We start from the raw sequence: 27,739 nt of genomic DNA on the forward strand, positions 1-27,739 counted from the left end.
CCCACTCACTTAACCTATCTATATCCCTTTGTAGCTTCCCTTATGTCCTCTTCACAAGTTACTTTCCTCCCTACCTTTGTGTCATCAGCAAATTTAGCAACCATACCTTCGGTCCCTTCATCCAAGTCATTTACATAATTTGTAAAAAGTTGAGGTCCCAGCACTGATCCCTGCAGCACACCACTTGTTATATCTTGCCGACCAGAAAATGACCCATTTATGCCTACTCTCTGTTTCCTGTTAGCTAGCCAGTCTTCTATCCATGCCAATATGTTACCCCCTACACCATGAGCTTTTATTTTCTGCAATAACCTTTGATGTGGCACCTTATCAAATGCCTTCTGGAAAACTAAGAACAATATATCCACCGGTTCCCCTTTATCCACAGCACATGTTACTTCTTCAAAGAACTCCAACAAATTGGTTAAACATGATTTCCCTTTCACAAAACCATGTTAACTCTGCCTGATTACCTTGAATTTTTCTAAGTGCTCTGCTATAACGACTTTAATAATAACTTCTAACATTTTCTCTAAGACAGATGTTAAGTTAACTGGCCTGTAGTTTTCTGCTTTTTGTCTCCCTCCCTTTTTGAAGAAAGGGGTTACATTCTCTATTTTCCAATCTAATGGAACCTTCCCTGAATCTAGGGAGTTTTGGACAATTAAAACCAGCGCATCAACTATCTCACAAGCCACTTCTTTTAGGACCCTAGGATAAAGTCCATCTGGACCGGGGACTTGCCAGCCCACAGCTCCAACAATTTTCTCAGTACCACTTCCCTGGTGATTGTAATTTTTTTGAGTTCCTACCTCCATTCCATTTCCTGATTTACAGCTATTTCTGGGATGTTACTTTTATCCTCTATAGTGAAGACTGAGGCAAAATATCTGTTCGTCATCTGCCATCTCCTTATTTTCCCTTATTAATTCCCCAGACTCACTTTCTATAGGACCAATGCTCACTTTGTTAACTCTTTTCTTTTTAAAATATCCACAGAAACTCTTACTGTTTTTATATTTCTAACTAGCTTTCTCTTATACTCTAATTTTTCCTTCCTTATCAATCTTTTAGTCATTCTTTGCTGTTTTTATATTCTGTCCTATCTTCTGACCTGCCACCCATTTTTGTGCAATTATATGCTTTTTCTTTAAGTTTGATGCTATGTTTAACTTTTTTAGTTAACCACGGATGGTGGGTCCTCCCCTTGGAATTTTTCTCTCTTGTTGGAATGTATCTATTCTGTGTATTCTGAAATATCCCCATAAATGTCTGCCACTGCATCTCTATTGACTTATCCCTTAACATAATTTGCCAGTTCATTTTAGATAGCTCTGCTTTCATGCCCTCATAATTGCCCTTATTTATGTTTAAAATACTTGTCTTGGACCCACTCTTCTCTCCCTCAAACTGAATGTAAAATTCCATCATATTATGCTCACTGCTACCTAGGGGTGCCTTAACTATGAGGTCATCAATTAGTTCTGTCCTGTTGCACAATACCAGGTCTGGTACAGCCTGCTCTCTAGTTGGCTCCAGAATGTGCTGTTCTAAGAAACTATCCTGAAAACATTCTATGAACTCCTCATCTAGGCTACCTTTGCCCATCCGATTTTTCCAGTCTATATGTAAATTAAAATCCCCCATGATTATCACAGTACCTTTCTGACAACCTCCCAACATTTCTTCCTGTATACTCTGTCCTGCCATGTAGTTACTGTTAGGAGGCCTGTACACCACTTCTACGAGTGACTTCTTGCCTTTATCATTTCTCATCTCTATCCAAACCGCTTCTACATCCTGGTTACCTGAACTTAGGTCATCCCTTTCTAATGTGCTAATAATCCCGATCATTAATTAACAGAGCTACCCCTCCTAGCTTCTTGTTCTTCCTAAATGTCATGTATCCTTCAATATTCAGGTCCCAATCTATGTTATCCTGCAGCCATATCTCTGCAATGGCTATCACATCATGCTTATTTATTTATATTTACGCTATCAGTTCATCTTTTTTGTTTTGAATGCTATGTGTATTCAGAAACAGAGCCTTTATGGAGTAGTTTAGTAAATCAATGCCAGTTTCAGGGATGGTTGAAGTGAAGTAAGAAATTTAATGACCTCGCCAGGACTGCCAAGGTAAGGCACCCTTCATATCTCTCTCACTCTGTGCATAGCCCTGCACCATCCTGCCTTAGCATTATCAATCCTTCCCTCCTCCAATTCGAATGCCTCTCCTTTAATCAGAATGGGACACTTCATTATCACAAAAGGGAAACTGCTGCAGATGCTAGAAATCTGAAATAGAAACAGAAATTGCTAGAAATACTCGGCAAGCCAGGCCACATCTGTGGAGGGAGAAATAAAGTTAATGTTTCAGGTCTGTGACCTTTCATCAGACCTGGAATATGTTACAGATGTAACAGGTTTTAATCAAGTACAGGTGAAGGGAAAGACAGGAGGGGAGGAAAGAACAAAAAGGAAAGTCTGTGACAGAGTGGAAGGCAGGAGGGACTTAATGAACAATAGAGTAATTTCCAAAACCTGTCTCTTTGATCAAGCTCTTGACCAACTGTCTTAATATTTCCTTGTGTGGTCCAGTGACAAATTTTGTTTGATAACACTCCTGTGAAGCAAGTGCCTTAGGAGATTTTACTACATTAAAGGCATTATATAAATGCAAGTTGCTGGTCTTGTTGTTTGGATCAGTAGTCCTTTGTTCTATTTAACCATCTCCCAAGCAATTCTCAAGTTTTTCTATTTCTTTGCCTGTTCATGTGTGTGTTTTGCCCTTTCTTTTCCTGATTTTTTTTCTTTAAAAATGCTGTTCATCTGTGATATCTTCCAGATGTGAGGAAATGTCAATGGCTTCTGTCTCTCCACAGATGCTGCCTAACCTGCTGAGTATTTCGAGCTTTTGCTGTTTTTTTCCAGAGTTTTAGCATCTGCGGTACATATATTTTTTAAATTACTTATTGTCCCCAGTAATTCTGAATAACATCTACAATGGTGGAGTTATTAACATATCAATACCGCTCACCCCCACATCCCGACGTGGAGCTTTAGCATACGGCTGTAAAGAAGTTTTTTAAATATGCGCAAGCTCACTTTAATTTTAAATGCATACTTAAATGTCTTGTCTTTGGAAATATTGTGACAAGTTCCAAAATGCAACAGTTACATTATAGCTGCATGTTTTATTTCAAACCTGTGATATTCCTGCACCCCCCCCCCCCCCCCCGCTTGTTACAGCCCTGCAATATACTACGCTGGAAATTACATCTTTTGAGATATTGCTGCCCATCATGATCTACATGATGTGTTATGTCCTTGCTCTGAATGTTATCTACAATGTATGATATTACTGTTGTATTTCAGTCCCAATGACTGGACGGCACAGTGGCGCAGTGGTTAGCACCGCAGCCTCACAGCTCCAGTGACCAAGGGTTCGATTCTGGGTACTACCTGTGTGGAGTTTGCAAGTTCTCCCTGTGTCTGTGTGGGTTTCCTCTGGGTGCTCTGGTTTCCTCCCACCTCCAAAAGACTTGCAGGTTGATGGGTAAATTGGCCATTGTAAATTGCTCCTAGTGTAGGTAGTTGGTAGGAGAATTGGTGGGGATGTGGTAGAGAATATGGGGTTAGTGTAGGGTTAGTATAAATGGGTGGTTGTTGGTCTGCACAGACTCGGTGGGCCGATGGGCCTGTTTCAGTACTGTATCTCTAAATAAACAAAAATAAATAGTGTGAGGGAATGAGAGAGATGTCCCCTGAATTTTTTTCGTTGTGGGTTCCTTTCTTTCATTCCAAATACTGGCAAGATCTCCCCACCAATATTTTATATGTGGCTGTACATCTGAAACTGGCAAATACTCCTCCTGAGAAAAACGGTAATGATCTGTCTTAGGTTGTTGTGATATTTAATCAATACTGGTGTTTAATTAATAGGTAACTAAATGTTAATAAAGCAGTGGTTTTCAACGTTTCCTTGTTTGCGCTGCCTTTTAAATATTGGCACACTCCCAACTTCGGAAAAACAGTCATAGCTGCCCAAAGGAAAACGGTGCGATCATTGCAAACAAAAACCTTTTGTTAGCATCCAGCAAGGCAAATAATACGCCAGAAAGTCAATAACTACAGAGATATGACTTCATTGCATCGTATTTAATATCCTTGCGCGGTGCATTTCGCACTACGTGACGCATTTGAGAAGAATATCCGTGCATGGTATATTATTGCAAAGACTATGGCGTTTTTTTTTTATCGCATGGTATCGTAACCCGCTCCAGCTTTTAATGCACACGATATTGAGCGTTTCTGCACACTGCGCGTCGCTTTCTCACCGCACTTCAATCGATGCCTGCATTTGAAATCACATGTGCAGCACTGCCCTCCCGGCCTGATTGACAGATGAACAAGCAGCCGGGCGCTGTCCGCTGGCGCAGGTGCTGAAGCTGGCGGCACGAGCCCGCTCCGGACAGCGAGTCCCGGTGGAGGAGGTAGCGGGTGGCAGGCGGGCCGGAGCCGCAGCTGGGGCTGCAGGAGCACCGATAGCGGCATGGTGAAGCGCAAGAGCTCAGAGGATGCGGAGCGGCAGTGTAGCCGGGGCATCCCTCTCGCCATCCAGACCTTCCTGTGGAGACAGACCAGGTGAGGGCAGCCGCGGCTACCGACCGCAAATAGAGCCCCGGGCCCGCCGGGGGAGCCCGGGTCGCCCGCTCTACGCCCCACCGCCGGCCCGCTCAGCTGCACGTCTGGAGTTAAGTCAGCGCCAGAGGCCGGACGGACGTTAAAGGCCGAAACTGGGGTTGAGTGGGGTAGGAGCTGGTAGTTTAAGGTTTGGAAGACGTTTTATTCCAGATTATCATAGATTGACGAAGGATGATACCCAGAAGCAGGCCATTCAGCCCGTCGTGTCTGTGCTAGCTCCTTGAAAAAGCTATCCTTTTGGAAAGCTATTACTGAATCTGCTTTCACCAGCCTTTCAGGCAGTGCATTCCAGATCCTAACAACTCGTCGTGTAAAAATAAATCTTCCCATCAATGGGCCTGGTTACAACTTTGTAAATCAATGGGGTTTGCGTGAGTTAAAATCTCAGCCTTTATTGTCAATAAATAGAGATCGGTTGACCTGAGTCTCTTGCAGACTCCCAATGCTTCTGCTTTGGTTGTGTCGGCATTACAGGCTAACATCCATAATTCTGGCAACAGGGGCAGGGCGAAGAGTCCTAAGTCTGCCTCAACTAGCACAGGAATTGAATGCACACAGTTGGTGTTATTCTGAACTACATGCTAGCTAACTGGCCCCCTAAATCATTTATTGTCTCCACTTTCATCACCCTCGTTGGCAGCGAGTTCCAGGTCTTGACCACTCGCTGCATAAAAATGTTCTTCCTCACATTCCCCCCTGCATCTCTTGCCCAAAACCTTAAATCTGTGTCTTCTAGTCCTTACACCATCAGCTAACGGGAATAGCTACTCTTTGTCTATTCTACCCAAACTTATAAGAATCGTGCACATCTTTATCAAATCTACACACAATCTCCTTAGCTGCAAGGAGAACAACCCCAGATTCTCCAACCTAGCCTTCTAGCTAAAATCCTTCTTTGCTGGAACCATTCTGGTAAATCTACTGTGCACCCCCTCTAGGACTCACATCCTTCCTAAAGTGTGGTGACCACAACTGGACGTAATACTCCAATTGTGGCCGAACCAGAGCTTTATAAAGGTTCAGCATAACCACCCTGCTTTTGTTATCAATATCTTTATTTATGAAGCCCAAAATCCCATATGCCTTGCTAACTATTTTGGCAATATGTCCTGCCACCTTTAAAGATCAATGTACGTGAACCCCCAGGTCCCTCTGTCTCTGCATACTCTTAGGAACTGTACCATTTAGCTTATATTGCCTCTCCCTACCCCTGTTATTAAAATGCTTCACCTCACATTTCTCTCGATTAAATTCCATCTGCCACTTGTCTGCCCATTCTTTGCCTATCTATGTCCTGTTGAGGTCGATTGTTATCATACTCACTGTCTGCTTCCCAAGTTTGATATCATCGGCAAATTTTGAAATTTTACTTTGTATCCAAGTCATTTATGTATATTAAAAAAGCAGTGGTCCGAGCACTGAACCATGAGGAACACCACTGTCTACCATCCTCCATGACTCACTGTTTTCTGTTCTTAAACAATTTTTTAAAAATCCAATCTAACACTCCTATTCCACAAGCCTTAATTTTAATAACCAGCCTTTTATTTGGGACTTTGTCAAAGGCTTTCTTAAGATCCATACAGACAACATCCATTGCCTTTCCTTCATCAACCTTCTCCATTACTCCATCAAAAAGTCAATTAGATTAGTCAAACATGATCTGCCTTGTACAAATCCATGCTAGCTCTCCCTAATTAGCTCAAACCTCTACAAATGACTGTTGATTTTTTTTTCCTGATTATTGCTTTTTAAAACGTTATCCACCACAGATTTAAACTGACTGGCCTGCAGCTACTAGGACTGTCCTTCCACCCTTTCTTGAATAAGGGCATTATATATTTGCCACTCTCCAATTCTCCAGCACCTTCCCCATATCTAGGGAAGATTGGAAGATTATGGTAAGCCCTTCTGCTATCTCCACCCTCAGCAACCTGGGAGGCAAGCCACCTGCACCAGGCAACTTATCCACTCTAAACATAGCCAGTGTTTCCAGTGCATCCTTCTTATCAATTTTCACCTCATCCATTACCTCCACCAATTATCTTGCCAGCACCCTGTGCCTCAGTGAACACCAATACAAAGCATTTGTTAAGTATTCTAGCCTTGCCTTGCACCCCTCAGCATATATCACCCTCTTTGAGCTGAATATTGTTGAGCTCCCAACATCGGTCTCTGTGGCGGGTGGGGGCGGGGGGGGGGGGGGTGGGGAGATCGCAGCAGCAGTGGCCCAATCTTCCTGGCGGCGGCGAGGCTCCGTGGCGGACTCCTGCCACTTGGCGATGGGGCCTGACTTTAAATATTGAAATTAACTTTATGCATATGTTTAAATCCAATTCCCCATGATCTTACCATCAGATCCGGATCTTCAGTGCCACGGGCGGTACTCATGCGCCTTTACTTTCCCTTCCAGGGAAACCTGCTGCCACCGAGGTGGAGAAGGGGAGATCAGAGCATTTTTAGTGTAGGGGGAGGGATAGGGGTGACCTCTGCCCTTTGTGCAGTTGTGGGGGGGAGAGGGATCAACTCTGCCCTTTGTGCTGTTGGGGGGAGAAGAGGACAACTCTGCAATTTCAGTTTTTTGAGCTGGGGGTTGGGGAAACAGGTCAAACATTTATTTTTAGTTCAGTTGGGGTGGGGGAAACTCTGCATTCTCAGAGCAGGGTTGGTAGCCCTTTTAAAAATGGCGCCAGTGCCTGCACAGAGACAGGTGATACCGTTCATGGCGTCGCTGAGGCCACCCCCACCATGTGATTGGGGCGGCGGCTGCCCTGCATATTTAAATGAGCACCACGCGGCCTGCTTGTGCGGGCTGCCATTTTTTCACCCGCTGCCCCTCCTGGTGATGGGAAAATAAAATCCAGTCCTTTGTCCCTCGTAGGCTTCACCAATCTTTTACTGCTCGCTTACTATTTACATGCCAGTAGAAGATTTTTGGGTTCCCTTTTGAGTTAATTGCCATTTTTTTCTCTCACACTCTCTTAGCGCATCATATTTTCCTCTTCACTTCCCCTCTCAATTTTTTGTATTTGACCTGGATCTCACTTAAAGAATTCACCTGACATTTTTTGTTTCATCATATTCTCATTTCCTCATCATCCAAGGAGTCCTGCCTTTAGTTCCTTACCTTTCACCCTTGTTGGACTGTACCTAGCCTGTACCTGAAACATCTCCTTAAAAGATTGCCCATTGTTCCGTTACAGTTTTTCCTGGCAATCTTTGATTCCATTTTATCCTGGCTAGATCCCTTCTCATCCCCTTGAAGTTAGCCCTCTTCCAATTTCGGAGTTCTACTTTAGATTATTTCTTACTCTTCTCCATTGCTGATCTAAACCTTATGATACAATAATCATCCTTTGACAAGTGTTCACTTGCAGACACTTGGTCCACTTGGCCTGCCTCATTCACCAGCAACAGATCCAGTAATGTATCATTCCTAGTTGGACTTAGAACATTCTGGTCAAGGATGTTCTCCTGAACACATTTCAGAAATTGCTCCCCTTCCTTTCACTTTAATATTTTCCCAACCGATATTCGGGTAATTAAAGTCTCCCAATATCACCTCTCTATAGTTCTTGGACATCTATTGTGATTTCTTTCCAGATTTGCTCCTATATATCTCTCTCTCACTATTTGGAGGCCAATAGAATACTCCCCGTAGCGTGATCATACCCTTTTTGTTTCTCAACTTTAACCAAATGGATTTTGTCTTTGCTCCTCTCTTTCCAACATTAGAGTGCCTTCCCTAATCAGTACTGCCATCCCACCTCCCCCTTTGTCTTCCTTATTTTTTCTGAACACTTTGTATCCTTGAATATTAAGCACCCAGTCCACATCATTTTTAAGCCATGTTTCCATTATTGCCACTGCATCATATTCCCACATGGCTATTTGTGCTTGTAGCTCACCAGCCTTATTCACCATGCTTTGTGTATTTACATTGAATTGTGGAGAGAAGGAGGAGGAGAGGTGACTTAATAGAGACATACAAGATAATCAGAGGGTTAGATAGGGTGGATAGTGAGAGTCTTTTTCCTCGGATGAGGATGGCAAACACGAGGGGACATAGCTTTAAGTTGAGGGGTGAAAGATATAGGACAGATGTCAGAGGTAGTTTCTTTACGCAGAGAGTAGTAGGGGCGTGGAACGCCCTGCCTGCAACAGTAGTAGACTCGCCAACTTTAAGGGCATTTAAGTGGTCATTGGATAGACATATGGATGTAAATGGAATAGTGTAGGTCAGATGATCGGCGCAACATCGAGGGCCGAAGGGCCTGTACTGCGCTGTAATATTCTAATTCTAAAAAAAAAAAATTCTATCTCTCCCTTCAATATTCCACTTCTCCACAGTTTGAATTTGCTGACATTGCTGATGTGTCTTTATTCCAGACTGTGTAGGAGCTATTTTAGGGGATAAGTATGAGAGTATATCATTATATTTGTTAGTTGTTGGGCAAAGGATAGACTGGTGATATTTGACAAAATAGGAAAAGACTGGATACTTTACAATGAGTTATAATGCTGCAATATAGTCAAAGACTCAGGTGGTTTACTTTTGCAGGTCATACCTTTGTCGTTCAGACCCTAAGCCTGGGCCACCTTTCTGGAGCCAGTGGGTCTGCCAATTGTTTTAATCTTAATATTTGCTATTTTTACATAATGCGCATGAAAACACGGCTTTTTTATCACCAAAGTATACATTGTGAGATGCATTCTTTGTACGTCATAAGTAGATTATTAGATAATCACACAGGTAAAAGAGAAACAGATTGGTAGCTTTCATTTCCTCTTAATGGTACAGTCTTTGGTCATTGAGAGAGAATGATTTGTGTTGAGGATTTTTTTTTATTCATTCATGGGATGTGGGCATCACTGGCCAGGCCACCATTTATTGCCCATCCCGAATTGCCCTTGAGATGGTGGTGGTGAGATGCCTTCTTGAACCACTGCAGTCCATGTGAGGTAGGTACACCCACAGTGCTGTTAGGAAGGGAGTTCCAAGATTTTGACACAGCAACAGTGAAGGAATGGCGATATAGTTCCAAGTCAGGATAGTGTGTGACTTGGAGAGGAACTTGCAGGTAGTAGTGTTCCCATGCATTTGCTGCCCTTGTCCTTCTAGTTGGTAGAGGCCGCGGGTTTGGAAGGTGCTGTCTAAGGAGCCTTGGTGCATTGCTGCAGTGCATCTTGTAGATGGTACACACTGCTGCCACTGTGCGTCGGTGGTGGAGAGAGTGAATGTTTGCGGATAGGGTGCCAATCAAGCGGGCTGCTTTGTCCTGGATGATGTGGAGCTTCTTGAGTGTTGTTGGAGCTGCACCCATCCAGGCAAGTGGAGAGTATTCCATCACACACCTGACTTGTGCCTTGTAGATGGTGGACTGGCTTTGGGGAGTCAGGAGGTGAGTTACTCGCCGCAGGATTCCTAGCCTCTGACCTGCTCTTGTAGCCACGGTATTTATATGGCTACTCCAGTTCAGTTTCTGATCAATGGTAGCCCCTAGAATGTTGATAGTGGGGGATTCAGCGATAGTAATGCCATTGAATGTCAAAGGGAGATGGTTAGATTCTCTCTTGTTGGAGATGGTCATTGCCTGGCACTTGTGTGGTGCAAATGTTACTTGCCACTTATCAGCCCAAGCCTGGATATTGTTCAGGTCTTTCTGCATTTCTACATGGACTGATTCAGTATCTGAGGAGTCGCGAATGGTGCTGAACATTGTGCAAGCATCAGCCAACATTCCCACTTCTGACCTAATGATTGAAGGAAGGTCATTGATGAAGCAGCTGAAGATAGTTGGGCCTAGGACACAACCCTGAGGAACTCCTGCAGTGTTGTCCTGGAGCTCAGATGATTGACCTCCAACAACCACAACCATCTTCCTTTGCGCTAGGTATGACTCCAACCAGCAGAGAGTTTTCCCCCTGATTCCCATTGACTCCAGTTTTGCTAGGGCTCCTTGATGCCATACTCAGTCAAACGCTGCCTTGATGTCAAGGGCAGTCACTCTCACCTCACCTCTTGAGTTCAGCTCTTTTGTCCATGTTTGAACCAAGGCTGTAATGAGGTCAGGAACTGAGTGGCCCTGGCGGAACCCAAACTGAGTGTCACTGTGCAGGTTATTGCTAAGCAACTGCTGCTTGATGGCACTGTTGATGACACCTTCCATCACTTTACTGATGATTGGGAGTGGACTGATGGGGCGGTAATTGGCCAGGTTGGACATCCTGCTTTTTCTGTACAGGACATACCTGGGCAATTTTCCACATTGCAGGGCAGATGCCAGTGTTGTAGCTGTACTGGAACAGCTTGGCTAGGGACGCGGCAAGTTCTGGAGCACAGGTCTTCAGTACTATTGCCGGAATATTGTCAGGGCCCATAGCCTTTGCAGTATCCAGTGCCTTCAGTCGTTTCTTGATATCACGTGGAGTGAACTGAATTGGCTGAAGTCTGGCATCTGTGATGCTGGGGACTTCAGGAGGAGGCCGAGATAGATCATCAACTCGGCACTTCTGGCTGAAGATTGTTGCAAATGCTTTTGCCTTATCTTTCGCACTGATGTGCTGGGCTTCCCCATCATTGAGGATGGGGATGTTTGTGGAGCCACCTCCTCCAGTTAGTTGTTTAATTGTCCACCACCATTTACAGCATGATGTGGCAGGACTACAGAGCTTAGATCTGATCTGTTGGTTATGGGATCGCTTAGCTCTGTCTATCGCATGCTGTTTATGCAGTTTGGAACACAAGTAGTCCTCTGTTGTAGCTTCACAGGTTGACACCTTATTTTGAGGTATGCCTGGTGCTGCTCCTGGCATGCCCTCTGGCACTCTTCATTGAACCAGGGTTGGTCCCTTGGCTTGATGGTAATGGTAGAGTGGGGGACATGCCGGGCCATGAGGTCACAGATTGTGGTTGAGTACAATTCTGCTGCTGTTGATGGCTCACAGCACCTCAATGATGCCCAGTTTTGCATTGCTAGTTCTGTTCAAAATCTATCTCATTTAGCACGGTGATAGTGCCACACAACATGATGGACGCTATCCTCAATGTGAAGGCAGGACTTCGTCTCCACAAGGACTGTGCGGTGGTCACTCCTACCAATACTGTCATGGACAGATGCATCTGCAGCACGCAGATTGGTGAGGATGAGGTCAAGTATGTTTTTCCCGCTTGTTGTTTCCCTCACCACCTGCTGCAGACCCAGTCTAGCAGCTATGTCCTTTAGGACTCAGACAGCTCAGTCAGTAGTGGTGCTACTGAGCCACTCTTGGTGATGGATATTGAAGTCCCTCACCCAGAGTACATTCTGTGCCCTTGCCACCCTCAGTGCATCCTCCAAGTGGTGTTCAACATGGAGGAGTACTAACTCATCCGCTGAGGGAGAGCGGTAGGTGGTAATCAGCAGGAGGTTTCCTTGCCCATGTTTAACCTGGCCATGAGACTTCATGGGGTCCGGAGTGGATGTTGAGTACTCCCAGGGCAACTCCCTCCCTACTGTATACCACTGTGCCACCACCTCTGCTGGGTCTGTCCTGCTGGTGGGACAGGACATATCCGGGGATAGCGATGGCAGTGTCTGGGACATTGTCTGTAAGGTATGATTCTATGAGTATGACTATGTCAGGCTGTTGCTTGACTAGTTTGTGGGACAGCTCTCCCAACTTTGGCACAAGCCCCCAGTTGTTAGTCAGGAGGACTTCGCAGGGTCGACAGGGCTGGGTTTGCCGTAGTTGTTTCCAGTGCCTAGGTCGATGCCGGGTGGTCCGTCTGGCTTTATTGCTTTTTAATGACTTCGTGGCAATTAGATACAATTGAGTGGCTTGCTCGGCCATTTCAGAGGGCATGTAAGAGTCAACCACAACACTGCATTGTGCTGTAAGCATGTGACATTTCTGCTAGTGGTGAATCTGTTTCATCGAGTCATTACGGCACAGCAAGATGCTATTCAACCCATCGAATCCATGCTGGCTGTCTGTGGAGCAACCCAATCAATCTTCTGTTTTTGTTTTGCACTGGTTTCAATAACTAGCATATTTAATTGCCAAATAGCTTTAACATTTAAAATAAAAATACTCTTCCAACAAAAGAAGGATCTAACCCACATGTGCTTTTTATTGGGTGGGGAGGGCGTGATTTTTTTTACGAAGGTGTTTATTTTCTCCTAGTTTGCCCCAACAATACAGCAGCACCGAATGGGTGACCTACTGCTATGCTTCCTCTAATGCCATTCTGAGTTTACAACTGGGAAGCAAGCAAAATGAATTTGATATTGATGTTCTCCCTTTTTTCCATCCCCATGTTTATTTGTCTAGATTTGCTATCTAGCCCCCCATGTCAAAACAACAAAGGTACATGAATTGAAGAATCACTAGTGTTGCACAAGTTGAAGTGATTAGACCATTGTGATGAACTCACAGATTTTGGAAGCCCGTTTCATTGGAGTAGCTCTGCCTCGCCCTGTCCATTTAGTATAGCAGCCTAAAAGAGCATTAAGTTAACCATTAGCTGAGTACTATTTCAAAATTAAACTTATGTATTTGTATGAATCAAGGAGGGGAGAATTGATGTTTCTATGTTAAACTAATGGTTAGTTTCGCTGTTTTGGATAAAAAAATATTAATAGTGGATTTGCTATATCTTATGTGAAATTCATTGTATCTGATTCGCACTATTCCTGCATTTATATAGCACCTAATGCATCGATTTAGGACTGTCATGCCCAGTAAAGACGTGTTCCTACATTTAAGGTACAAAATTTATTCAATGTGGACTTTTTGAAATTGACTTTTCCTTTAAATAAGTGGACAATGTGCTGCAAAAGATGGCTGCTGAAGATAAGATGACCTGGCCTGTGTATTCAAACACTGTCTAGAAAGGACAAAATGATACATTCCAGACTAAGAGGTGTCGACTATACCCATCCTGAAACCATCAAGGGACATTCCTGAATTGAATGGTTTTCTTCTGAGACAAAGAAGGTGTGATGTAGCAGCATCTTAACAGAATGATACTCATCCAGACAGCAATAGATAACCATGGATTCCATATCCTGGTCCATTGTGTGGTCACACCAGACGAGAAGGCCATGTGTCAAATAACAGAAATGCTATTATGATGAATTGTGACTCTCTGGAGAGAGTGGGGGAGATCACAGCAATATCACAGAAGGCAGTCCAGCGAGGGGCTGTGGAAAGATCCAGCCTAAACTAAAAGAAGCCCTGCTTTTAATTTTACACTTCAACTTGGTGCAGTAGAGAATTGAAGTAACCTCCACCTGCAGCCTGAAATGTTAACCACCAGAAATCTACAACAGCTCAACAAGTTCAAGACTACAAACACCCAGGCCTGTACCTTTAAAAGAGACTATTCTACTTAGAAGATTCAACAGGTTTACCATAAATCAGGAACACCTACTACACCTTGAACTTTGATCCTTACCTTCTGTCTATCTTCTATTAAGAGCGCATGTGAGAGTGAATTTGTGCATCAGTTGTGTTGCGAACACTTTGGGGAATGAATATTGTTTAATAAATAGTTAACTTTCTCTTTTAAACGTACAAGAAACGTACCTTAAAAATACTCAGGGGCTAACTCATCATTTTAAACAAAACACGATTGTGGGAACCACCCATACCTCTTACCACCTATTCATAACAGGACTCAACCTCCAATACCTAATTTCTTTGATTAGAATTTAAAACTGTGTAATCTTTTTGGTGGAATTGTATTTGGGTAAAACTATTTGAATAAGTCATTGAAATATTTAAGGAAGCTGTTTTAATACATTGCTATTATTACTAGGAATGTGAATTCTTACTTGAAAGCAATTTCCTTTATTTGACCTGTCTGGCTGATGTGCATTTTCATCATGCCACTGATCTGAAGGCTGCAACATTATTTCAAAAGAAAATTATATAAAATTAAAATATATTCTGCACAGACTGAGAATTACTGTAAAATACACTGTATTGGTTGCAGAAGACTAAAAGTTGCATGTGGCTTTAATGCTGGGTAGCCCATTGGAAATCTGTCAGTCACACTGATGCATAGATCTCATGGGTCTGTAGTTTGTAAAAATCTGCTTATAAGTGTGACATTCCAGGTTTTCCGGTTGGAAATATTCAGTAAATTTACACATTTTCCTGATTTTACTTTAAAAACTAAATTATTATTCAACAGAAAACCTTTGTCAGATATTTCAGATTTGAAGGTATGAGGAACTGTAGGTGCAGATGGGTCCACCTTGCCATGCAATGCTATTAGAATTCATTTTGGGACTGGTACACTTATGAGACAGTTAAGCAAAGTTTAGTACCTACTCTTGAGTACCAGAAAAGTGCTTTCTTGATTTCGGCTAATTTGGAAGCAAGTTATAGGTTGAGGGCCAATAGTCTTATTCACATTGGTCCTAAATCTGTAATGTGTTAAAGTACAGGTCTAGAATCAGTGTGCTTCAAGGCTAAAAATGCATCTGCCCTGATTTTTGGGCATGGGATCACAATTTGTGATCTGCCTGCACCAGTTGCGTGGAGGTGAGCAGCACACAAATTTGGTGCTCCCACCTCATTACCATGATTGCAGTGTGGGGCCGTGCTATGCTGCTGGCTGCCTGTTCACATTGCCGGCTGCCTCTACACTTAACAGGGGGTGATCAGCATTGTGCTGATAACATGTTGCAGCCAGCCTGCTCCTCTTAAAGGCAGAATGTCCCTCTTAAAGGGAAGCTGCACTGAATAAAGTTGATAGAAATTAAAACGTGGTAAATGAAACACCAGAGCAGAGAGAGGGCTCTAGCATGACAAATGTGACACTGGAGGCACCAGTCATGGAGGTGGTCAAGAGGAAAGATGCCATGGTTTTGTGGTGGACCAGGAGGTCCTTAAGGACTATACTCAGAAGTGTGCGGGAGCAGGTGGCCCGGGAGGTCAACTCCCAGAGATTGGACCCGTAGACCTGGCAGCAGTGCTACAAGAAGTCTAATGACTTCAGAGGTGGTCAAGGCCAGTGAATGCATCTTCATATGACATCTCCTACCCACCACAACACCAACCTCATGCTGCTCAATACAACACCTCTCCCTCATACACTTACCAATCCTGCAAACCTCACACCCATATCTTGCCTCCACATACTTCCAGCTTTCAGCTATGGCAGGCACATGACTCAAATACAGTGCTACACAATCACGAACATTCTGCCCTCTCTCTTGCAGGACAAGGTGGTACACTATAGAAAGGAGCAGAGTAGAACCAGTGGGGGACAAGGATGCCTACATCTCCTAAGCCCTACTGAGGAGATGGCCCTCTGCATCATGGGGCCGGCTGCAATGGGTTCCATGGCATCCAGCATCGCTGAGAACATTGAGGATGACGATATGTTCCTGCATTATACCCCTTCTCAACTCTCAGCATGGCCTCATCCTGCTATCTAGCATAATGAACAAGCTACATGGACCTTTTGCTTCCTACCCTACTGCCCTTCTCATACCCCAGTCTTCCCCTTCTGGTTTCTGTTGTGTTTCCTTCTATCATTCAAACACAAACTCACCACTCAAGTAGGACTGGTGAACTACTGTGAGTTCCTTATTCTGAGATTACTGTATATTACTGAAGATTACTATACACATCGCTGGAGAGCTCTTACTAGTACGTATTGCTTGGTCATCTAACACATTCCAACTACTGCGTGATGTGACAGATGACATCATATCCTGTCTGATGATGTATGCAGGATTATTGACCTACCCGCATAAAAACATACTACAACATCCCCTTTTTTTCTAAAGTTGGGATTACACACTTATAATAAATAAACAGAAAATAACAGGGATGTCATAACACTTTACATTTTAGTAAAATTTCATGCATTGAGAGTTCACAACTTTACGAGTTTACAAGATTCTGAAGCGGCACAGTGGCGCAGTGGTGAGCACCGCAGCCTCACAGCTCCAGGGACCCGGGTTCGATTCATGGTACTGCCTGTGTGGAGTTTGCAAGTTCTCCCTGTGTCTGCGTGGGTTTTCTCCGGGTGCTCCGGTTTCCTCCCACAAGCTAAAAGACTTGCAGGTTGATAGGTAAATTGGCCATTATAAATTGTCACTAGTATAGGTAGGTGGTAGGGAAATATAGGAACAGGTGGGGATGTTTGGTAGGAATGTAGGATTAGTATAAATGGGTGGTTGATGTTCGGCACAGACTCGGTGGGCCGAAGGGCCTGTTTCAGTGCTGTATCTCTAATCTAATCATAAAGATAGTTTGCCAGTATGACCTGGTCTGGTCACATTGAGACTTTTTTGAGATCTCTGACTGTTATCACTGTCTTGATTCGTAGGTCTGTTGCTTTCTTGCACAACAACATCGTGTTGGTTGTCTTCACCATGATCTTCCACAGTGCTGTGTTCAAGTCTCAGCTTCAAACGTGTTCTATTTGCGATAAGATTGCTAGGTGTTTCCTAATTAGACATCTCCCTGAGTTGGCATTGATTCCTGCTTAATGTCACTCCATTTGGTGTCACCACTTCATACAATGTCGGCTCACGACAAACCTTAGCTATTTCAGCTGGAAACCTGATTCCCTCTGTTGGATGTAGAACCCGAACATTTTGTTGTCCTATGGTCAAACTTGGCAATTCTTTACTGATCATGCATATCCTTCATCCTCTCCTGTTTTTCCAGTAATTCGTCTTGGACAACTGTTAACTTGGATAGGTGGTGGCCTGGAAGTCTCGTTTGGACTTGCCTTCCAAATATGAACTCAGCTGGTGTTGCCCTTCGATGTAGCATTGCAATCTGGAAATCCTGCTTCATTTCCTGGAATTTAATAATCAAAGACTTAACAGTACAAACTATTCGCTCTGCTAGGCCATTTGATCAAGGATAATGCGGTGATGACATAATGTGATCAAGGCCCCACCTTGCACACGTCTCAAAATGGCTTTTCCATGTACTGAGGACTGTTATCTGAGACAATTTCTTGTGGTGTCCCAAACAAACTGGAAATGGCACTCAGTGTACTGGCAACGGCTACACTCCATGTATTGTGTAGTTGTCGAATTATCAGAAACTTGGCAAAATATCCATCACCAGTAGAAAAACATCACTATGCGTATTAAATAGTCTGTAGCAATTCTCGTCCATGGCTGTGATGGAATCTTATGAGGTGTCAATGGCTCCTTGATCTGGCTTGGCTGGTGTGCCTGACATGCCTCGCACATTCTCACAGCTTTCTCTATATCACTGCTGATCCCTGGCCAGTATACAGTTTCTCTCGGCAGACGTCTAGTGCGCTCAGTGCCCAAGAGAGCCTGGTGTAATTGCGTCAGAATGTCTGGTCGGGGTAACTCAAGGTATTCAGTCTACCCTTGAATATTATGCCTCTGGATAGTCCTAATTCATCTCGGTAGGCCCAAAATTGTCTTAAGGTTCCCAGGAATTCTTGTAGAGCATCAGGCCAACCTTCGATTATGGTTTTCCATAGTGCCTGGAATACTGGGTCTTTGGATTCTCTTCTTGCAATTGTTGGTATTTGTGTTTCCCAAAATTCATCAGATCAACTTGTAACACATCTTCGACTTCTGTATCGAGTGAATCGACTTGCAAATCCAATGGAACATCTGCATTCTTTATTGGATTTGGTAGCCTGCTCAAGGTGTCTCAAGTAGCCATCAAGTTGCCTGGCTTATAGTGAACATGGCAATCGTATCCTTGAATTTTGATCAACAATCGTTGCAACCTAGGTGGTGCATTTGCCAATGGTTTTCATCATATCATTTCAAGGGGTTTCTGGTCTTTTTCACAATGAATCTCTTTCCAAACATATATTTATGAAATCATGTTATGCAAAATACTAGAGCCACATCTCCTGTTCTATATTGGAATAGTTCACTTGCGCTGGAGACAAGCTCTTTGATCTGAACCTATGGGTTTTCCATCCTACAGAATGCAAGCTCTGAGTCCCTTCTGTGATGCGTCTACCTCCAAGGTAGTTTTTTTCCTTGGGTCATAAAACTGGATTGAGGACGTTTCCTCTGACAGTGACTTTTTTAAAGCCTCAAACATGTGCTGATGATCCTCTTGTCATATGAACGGTACTTCCTCAATTGCTTACGAAACAATGATGCCTTCTGAGCAAAGTTGGAAACGTATGGTGTGAGAAGTTAAACAATCCCAGACAATGCTGTAGATCCTCCCTGTCCTGTGAAGTAGGCATGTAGTATTTATCCTCTAGTTTGTTTGGATCTGGATGAATGCTGTTGCTCGAATATATAGAACTGAAAAAGTTAATGTGATGCACATTCACCTCGCATTTTTGACTATTAAAGACAAGGCTTTCACAATGCACATGAATCCCGGCATCTCTCCAGTGCAGTCCATGTGCAGTTGGAACAAATCCTGGCTGATTGGTAATCCATAAAGCAATCTTTGAAAACAGTGCCTTCCGAAATGTTGTCAACTCCATTGAGCCTTCTGCCAGATGGACAGACCAGTAACTGTTTTTAGCATCCAACTTGGAGAAGAACTTTGTACCAGTGAACTTTGGATGCAACTTCTGCAATGTTGGAATCTTGTGTGGGCATCTTTTCAATGCATTAGTTAATATGTCTCGGATCTAGACATACCCTAATCGTTCCGTCCTTCTTTACCACACAAGTGATTGAATTGCACCAGACCGTGTGCTGTTGCATTTTATGCATAATACTGTCTTGCTCCATTTTATCCAGTTCGACTTCTAATTTGCCTTGGATATGAATGCTGCATTTTCTCAGGAGGGTCTGTTGACAAATTGGATCCTCTCACAGGTGTTGTAAGACTCCAAGCCCTTTAAAACTGTTGATTGTATTGAACTGGTCTGAGTATTTAGATTTCAAGTGGAAGACTGACTCAATGGGGTTGTTCTTGATATCTGGTATCCCCACTGGTACCTTGTTGATCCCATGAATAGTAACGAGCTTAAGGTCTCTGCATGCTGGTAGGCCTGCAATAGCTGGACCTAGTGTATCAACAAGATAAAAGACCTGTGGTGACCATGCTGATTGATTATGGCTGCACTTCAGTGTCATTGTACCAATGCAATGAATCGCTGATCCGTTATATGCAGTTAACTTAGCTGTGAGTATGAGTGGTCTGCAGACAGAGCGGGGGAAAGAATGGTTCATTTGCCAGTTCAACGGAGGACTACGTCGAAGATGAGTCTGCTGCATAGAACTCAGATGAGGACCTCAATGGGGCATTATACAGTAGTATGTAATGGGCATGCACAGCAGTATGCTGGATGCATTGGCTAACCTGCCAGACAGCCTCCTGTCACTGCCAAGGAGCACAGAAGCAAGTTGGCAGAGGGCATTGCACAGAGCTTCCTCTCTCCGTTGCCTCTGCTCCATCTCCCTGTCATGCTACAGACATAGTGATGGTGGCACTGCGGCCACCATACCTGTTGCAACTTTTGCACTGAATTTTTTTGGGCCCCACTGAGACAGGTTCGCAGGTGGGTCCCATAGAATTGCGATAGGATACACGGGGTGGAGGGCCCGTCACCTCCACATCACAGCACAATTTTGTCAGAGGTGGGATAGGCCTTCCGGCCCAGAGGCCAATTGAGGCCCTTAAGTGGCCTATTAACGGCCACTAAAAGGCCTCTTCCTGTTGCTGCTGAGATTTAGCCTGTGGCGGGGTTGAGGGGGTCCTCTTCCACGTGGGGAAGTCACCCAGCAGAATGAGGTGACCTCCCTGCAGGCTTGTGAGGTGGGGGAAGGGGTGCGAGTGGGTGCAGTGGGGGCTGATGGCTCCTCCTCTGTGGGCAATCTGTGGCTGATGGAGGGCCTCTTCTGGCAAAACCTGCATCTCCCTGAGCCACCCTGCTCCTGCACTAAACTCCCACCGCCCCCCACCCCCCCCAGCACCTCGCTGAAGCCTGCCGGTTTGGCCCCGGCGACCCCACGTCGCTTACCTTAGATCCAGGCTCCAGCGCTGGGCCTGGGCTGTTAATTGGCCCAGCGCCGTAGAATCGTTCCGGGGGAGTTCCAGCTGGCCGAGTCGGGATTTCTCATGCCTTTTCGGCCCACTGCCAGGAGCCTCGCCATGGGCACAAATCCAGTCCTTTGTGTGGAAAGGTCAGCCACTCCTCCGGCCTCCCTGTGAGGATGCAGCAACACTCCTTGCTAAATCCAGGAACTCACCATACCACTTCCAAAAACACTCCACAGCACTTCCAGACATTTTGCAATAGTGGAAGTTCTTAAAAATTGTCTTACCTGCAATTTGGGTGCCTGGCCTGTTAATTGCCCATTAATTGTGTTCACCTGCATGCCGGTGGTGGGCATTAATTGGGCTGTAAAGAGACACTTCATGAAACTGTGGTGTGGTTGATTTAGGAGGTGATGTTGGTAATATTTAACTGTGCAAATAAAGACTGAGTTAAAGACTGGCTCCAGTACTATCCTTCACCAACTGGCATTCTGGATTGGCCCTCTAAATAATGCTACTGCTGGGCCCTTCTTGCAGGTCAGTGCTTGCTGTTTGCAGAGTGACATATAAATTTGTTGCCTGGACCTGCGTGGTCCAATTTGAATATCCGGCGGCACATCATCCGGTGGGGCTGTGTGACATCAGAATAGCGCTCCTTCACAGGCTTCCGCGTCATGCTGGAAATGCCGCTACAGGCACCCTTCTCAGGGACACGCTGCTCCAGAAATTCGTGCCCTTAATGTATAATTTGCTCCCAATTTACCGATTCAGATGTTGTAATTCAAAGAATAGTACTTTTTAACTATTTTGTTAGGAATCATTTAAGTCATTTCTTTATTTTTCAACATTATTCTTCCTGTTGAGAGGGATTCTTTTCCCTCTCCACCACCGCCCTCCCCACCCAGCCCTCTCCCTTTCCAAGCTATTTCTTGTTTCCTCTGTTTTCCTATTTTCTTTCTCTTTTCATTTTTAGGCATTTGTTTATATCTGGGTATAATCCAAAAAATAAGCATGTGAAATTGTCAGCAGATCTGTTTGCCAGTTTGGCTCACCATCTGTGTTTCTACTGGCCAGGCAGATCAATTTTTAAAAAGAACAGCTGGTACCAGACCTGGGATTTTGTGTCTCTGAAGAGCACCGCTGTCTTTAAATAGCTACAGAAATTATGATTAATGTTTTCATGTCTTTGTTTCTCTGTCCTTTCTTTCTGATCTGTTGAATATGTCTTTGGCTGAGCACTAGGAAACTGGGTAGTAAGAGTTATTTACCCTGTCACTGTAAGAGAGCTAAATTAATATCTGCAGAGAGGCAGTCATTTGCTCATGGCTCTTTTGTGCCTGTTTAGCTGTATGCTTTAGTTAAATCAGCTTGCTCATTTATGGGATCACTCATTCAAGTCAGTCTGTTTGATCATGTAATTAGAAATCAGTTCCTTTATAAACAAAAACATTACAAAAAATTGGAAATATAGGAAATAAAAGGATGTTAAACTTAATTACTTTGAAATTTTAGCTTTTAAAGTGGTACTGATGAAGCCACTCTTCCCCATTAAATTGAGCATGTTTTTTGTATTTTTGCAAACAAAATAGAATTTTGTATTAAACTGTTCGTATGATTAATCCATAAGTTGTTAAAACAAATTGCACTGCAGTTGAAATTTTTCATTTTTATTTTGCAGTGCATTTCTGAGACCAAAGCTGGGCAAACAGTATGAAGCCTCCTGTGTGGTATGCTATCTTATTTTAACATTGCATGTGTACTGTGGTTACTAAGGTAGCAATGCATAATTTCTGTTCAGCTCTGAAACATGACACAACTGTAGGAAAGCACCTGTTTTCTGTATGGCGCTATTAAATGTTATTACCACATGACTGGCTGGCTTGCTACTGAGCTCAATAATCATCCTCTTCACCACCAGTCCACAGTAGTCACAGTCAGTACTACCTACAGGATGCACTGCAGTGACTCTGCAAGATTACTTTTATAGCATTTCCCAGCTCCTTAACCTCTAACACCAAGAATGACAAAAGCAGCAACATTATGGGAACACTATCATCTGAAGTTCCATCTAAGTCACATGCTGTCCCAACTTGGACATAAAGCACTGTTCCTTCATTGCTGCTGGGCCAAAATCCTGGTATACCCTACCATCAGCACCAGTGTGCATCAAGGGCTACTGATCCTTAACATATAACCATCAGCGGAAGAGCTGGGCCCATCACCACCTTTCTTTGAGCAACTAGGGATAGTCAATAAATATTGCCTTGCCAGAATGGCTCACATCCCAAGAAAAACAAATAATCATTTTAGTTTCTTTATTATTATTATTGGTGGTAGGGTCAACCCCTAAAGAATGGAAATAATTATTCACCCTTCATATCAAATGTTGACAGCAATATTCCGTATATTTTTGTTGTTTTGACAGTAAAAAGTCTATCTTGGTGATGGCATAGTAGAAGGCACTGTAGATAATTCTTAATTTGAATTGATCCAAGTATTTGTCAGCTTTTTTTTCCATTGGAGGGTGAACATTTGCCAGTAGATAGCGTGGCTGCTGCCCTTCCTCTGGACTGGCAGTGAATCATTCATAGTGGCAAGAGATAGGTGTGTTGGAAGAACATGCAAATAATGGTTCGATTATTCAGAAGTGCTTTTCAGTGAAATGTTTATATCACAGATTGTGGGGATGGTAACTGTGGAAACTCTTCATTTGGATTCAACATACTAACTTGTTGGAAAAGGATACACATAGGTGAACCGCCTTACTGATGGAAAAATATGGTGTTTTAAGTGAGCAGTAATATGATTAACAGCATTTAGTTTACATGCAACATGTGGCATTGCATGTGGTGTTCCAGAACATTTCAGCAATCATCCATATAATAAATAAACTACTACACCATTAAAAGAACATGCATCTTACTTTCTTCAGAAAGCTTCTGGCCAACACTCAAATAACAAAGAAAGGTACGGCATTAAAGAAACATATTCTAAGATCTTAACTACAGGACCCACCAATCTTAGTATAATTGTTTACGTTGTAAATGTTTAACATTGTTTTAAATGGTTAATTAGTCTTTTTTCTGACTATAATTTTCACACAAAAAAACTAACCAATTGGTGTGGATTTATGGATTAGAAACTGGACTGGAATAATGACATTCAAGCTGCTGTACATAGTTTTAAGCTATTCTTTGCTCTTTCTAATTTGCACTGTTGCTAGGTGGAGGTTTTTGATCACCATTCTGAATGATGATGTTTTTCTAATGAAATGAAATATAGCCATAAAGTGGTCTAAGCCTCCATCTGCACCACACTTAGAGTACAAGGTGTCCATTCCATCTCCTAGAAGCTCTAAGCAGGAAGTACTATGGAGGGTTACAGGAACACTTATCTGCAACACATTTGTATAGTGAAGTGAACTTAGCACCAATAGTATTTTTTCTTGTGGAAGGAATGCATTAATTTATTTTAACTGTTTTAATTGGTTTCTAGTCTTTTGAACGCGTATTGGTGGAGAGCAAGTTACATGGTCTCTCGCCTGCACTCTCCGAGGCCATCCAGAGCATTACACGCTGGGAACTAATACAAGCTGCCTTACCACATGTACTCCATTGCACAGCTACACTACTGTCAAACCGAAATAAGCTTGGTGAGTTTTTGCACATTCTCCTGTGCCTATTGATTTTTCTAGAAGATAAACCGTAATTGTATTTTCCACATATGGAAGCATTTTGGATATTTGATGTGGAGTTTAGAAGAATAAGAAGTGATCTTATTGAAACATGTAAGATCCTGAGGGGACTTGATAGAATGGATACTGGGAGGATGTTTCCTCTTGTGGGGGAGACTAGAACAAGGGGACACAGTTTAAGGACACCTTTTAAGGCGGAGGTGAGGAAAACATTTTTTCTCAAAGGATCATTAGTCTGTGGAATTGTCTTCCCCGGAAAGCATTGGAGGCTGGGTCATTGAATTTATTGAAGGCTGAGTTAGATAGATTTTTGATAGACAAGGGACTCAAGGGTTATGGGGGCAGGCAGGAACGTGGAGTTGATACCACAACCTGATCAGCCACGATGTTATCGAATGGCGGAGCAGGCTTGAGGGGCCAAATGGCCTACTCCTGTTCCTAAGTCTTATGTTCCTATGTGGCAAATCAGATTTTTTTTTAGTATGCATGCACAGTCCAATAGCTAAAATTTTGATTTGTACTAAATGCTCATATCAGTCAAAATATTGACATTCTAAAAGAATATAATAAAATATGTAAGTTAGTCCTGATTTTTCTCTGTAAATAGACAATAACTATCAGCATTCATTACCAACAGATCATATAGAAATGTCAACTTTGTGATAACTCGGGTATTTCTGTACTGTAGCCGAGCAGGGAGGGATGGTGCTGAAAGCATTGATAAGTTTATCTGAGAGACTGGTGACAGATGGTGGGGATGATGAACAAAGTAAATCAAGATCCTAACTATACCATCCAAGTTAATAACATGTCCATTTTAATTGCTGTAAAAAAAAATTCTAAGTTTCAGTTAACTTTTTTGAGGAGGTAAGGTAAGATTTAAAATAATTCCTAAACAAGAAAGATGCATTCATTCAGAAAAAAAATGATTTGGCTTTCAGTTCATCAGATGGAGTGCCAGTGCTGATGAATGGAACATTTATCACCATATACACACTTTTTTGCTGAATTCCCTTTTGAATTTTGCCACTTGAAACAAGACAGAACTCTGGAATGATGCACAGAAACCATGGAGCTTCCATTTTGTTTCTTTACCACAACTACAAATTCTGTCATCAGGCATATTTAATGGCTGTAATGAATGGATGCTCTTAGTTTTGAAACTTGATCTTAACCTTTGAGTGTAAATTTTGAAATTGAGTCATACAGTATTAGGGATGAATTTTCAGGTTCTGCCAGGGGCAGGAATGGAGGCAGGCGGGGGGACAAATATACCGGTGCTGGCCACCGTGCTAGTTTCCCGGCACCGGTGAGTTTGACCAGGGCGGAAAGAGGGCATCCCTGAAATCCCACCTGATCCATTGGCAATGCCAATTTACATTGTTAAAGAGTGCTGGTACTTCTGTCCCCCCACCTGTGTCCATTCTTCTGCACTATCCATAACATGGCCCTCAATGGCTTCTACTCTGAAGTGTGGACCTTGAAGAGGGGGAGCCTTGGAGCTCATCGGAGGAAGAGGAGGAGCAGGTCGTGGAAGAGGAGGAGGAAATGGAGGGATGATGCAAAACACCAAGTGCCTCGGCTGCACAGGGAGGTGGCCGGGCCCTGCGCAGGGCTCGAGGGTCTTGTCAGGATGCCATCAACGTCAGGGATCATCTGAGCTAGGCACATTTAAGCTGAGGCCCTCTGACCCAGGAGTAACGATATGGTATGCAGCTCACTCTGAACTGCCGGTGCCAACACTTCCATTGAGGACATAGCCTGGAACATGTAAACTGTTACCACTAAAGAAGGATGCACATCTGCCCAGAGGTTTCACCATCACCGTAGATGGACCCTTACTTGCCTTCACCACTTTATACCACTTTTCTTCTCCCACTATTAATAGAAGGATGCTCACACATCTGGCTTCGTGTGTCAATATTTACATGCTGTTCATAAAGGAAAACAGTGCCCAAATACAGGTAGAAGACATCCCAGTGACCCACTCAATGCTCTGCATAGCAGAGGGGAAGCGGTGGCATAGTGGTAATGTCACTGGACTAGCAATCCAGAGGCACAGGCTAATGCTCTGGGGACACAGGTTCAAATCCCACCATAGCACTAGTGGAATTTAAATTCAATTAACAAATCTGGAATTTAAAAAAAAAGCTATGTCTTAGTAATGATGACCATGAAACCATTGTCAATTGTCATTAAAACCCATCTGGCTCACTAATGTCCCTTAGGGAAGGAAATCTGGCGATCTTACCTGGTCTGGCCTACATGTCACTCCAGACCCACAGCAATGTGGTTGACTGTTAACTGCCCTCTGAAATGACCTAGCAAGCTACTCAGTTGTACCAAACCGCTTGAGAAAAGTCTAAAAGGAATGAAACCGGATAGACCACCCGGCATCGACCTAGGCACTGGAAATGACAATGGCACACCCAGCCCTGTCGACTCTGCAGAGTCCTCCTTACTAACATCTGGGGGCTCGTGCCAAAATTTGGAGAGCTGCCCCACAGACTAGACAAGCAACAGCCTGACATAGTCATACTCACGGAATCATACCTTACAATGTCTCAGACACCACCATCACCGTCCCAGAAGTGATGGCACAGTGATATACAATCAGGAGGGAGTTGTCGTGGGAGTCCTCCACATGGACAACAGATCCCATGAAGTCTCATGGAATCAAGTCAAACATGGGCACAGAAGCCTCCTGCTGATTATCACCTGCCACCACCCCCCCTCCACCCCCAACCCCCACCTCCACTCAGCAGATGAATCAGTACTCCTCCATAGTGAACACTACTGAGGGTGGCACAAAATGTACTCTCGGTGGGGGACTTCAATGTCCATCACCAAGAGTGGCTTGGTAGCACTACTACTGACCGAGCTGGCCTAGTCCTAAAGGACATAGCTGCTAGTCTGGGTTTGTGGCAGGTGGTGAGGGAGCCAACAAGAGGGAAAAACCTACTTGTCCACGTCCTCACCAATCTACCTGTTGCAGACGCACCCGTTCATGACAGTATTGGTAGGAGAGACCAACGCACAGTCCATGTGGAGACGAAGTACCATCTTCACTTTGAGGACACCCTCCATCGTGTTATGTGACACTATCCGCCGTGCTAAATGGGATATATTTCAAACAGATTTAGAAGCTCAAAACTGGATATACATGAGGTGCTGTGGGCCATCAGCAGCAGAATTGTATTCAACCATAATCTGTAACCTCATGGCCAGACATATTTCCCACTCTACCATTACCATCAAGCCGGGGGATCAACTCTGGTTCAATGAAGAGTGCAAGAGGGCATACCAGGAACAACACCAGGCATACCTCAAAATGAGGTGTCAACCTGGAGAAGCTTCATCACAGGGCTATATGCACGC

At 43.7% G+C, this 27,739-nt stretch overlaps 1 protein-coding gene across 1 annotated transcript in view; it reads left to right on the forward strand.

Moving 5' to 3' along the window:
• The first annotated feature begins 4,552 nt into the window (after nt 1-4,552).
• Nucleotides 4,553-27,739, forward strand: part of LOC137372405 (protein unc-80 homolog) — a 500,647-nt gene continuing 477,460 nt past the window's right edge. Inside the window, exons 1-3 of the mRNA XM_068036292.1 lie at nt 4,553-4,644; nt 22,346-22,394; nt 24,163-24,319. Of these exons, the coding sequence (XP_067892393.1) occupies nt 4,553-4,644; nt 22,346-22,394; nt 24,163-24,319 (298 nt within the window). The remainder of the gene's footprint in view (nt 4,645-22,345; nt 22,395-24,162; nt 24,320-27,739) is intronic.

Source organism: Heterodontus francisci, chromosome 7 (assembly GCF_036365525.1).
Source record: "Heterodontus francisci isolate sHetFra1 chromosome 7, sHetFra1.hap1, whole genome shotgun sequence".
Classification (NCBI taxonomy): domain Eukaryota; kingdom Metazoa; phylum Chordata; class Chondrichthyes; order Heterodontiformes; family Heterodontidae; genus Heterodontus; species Heterodontus francisci.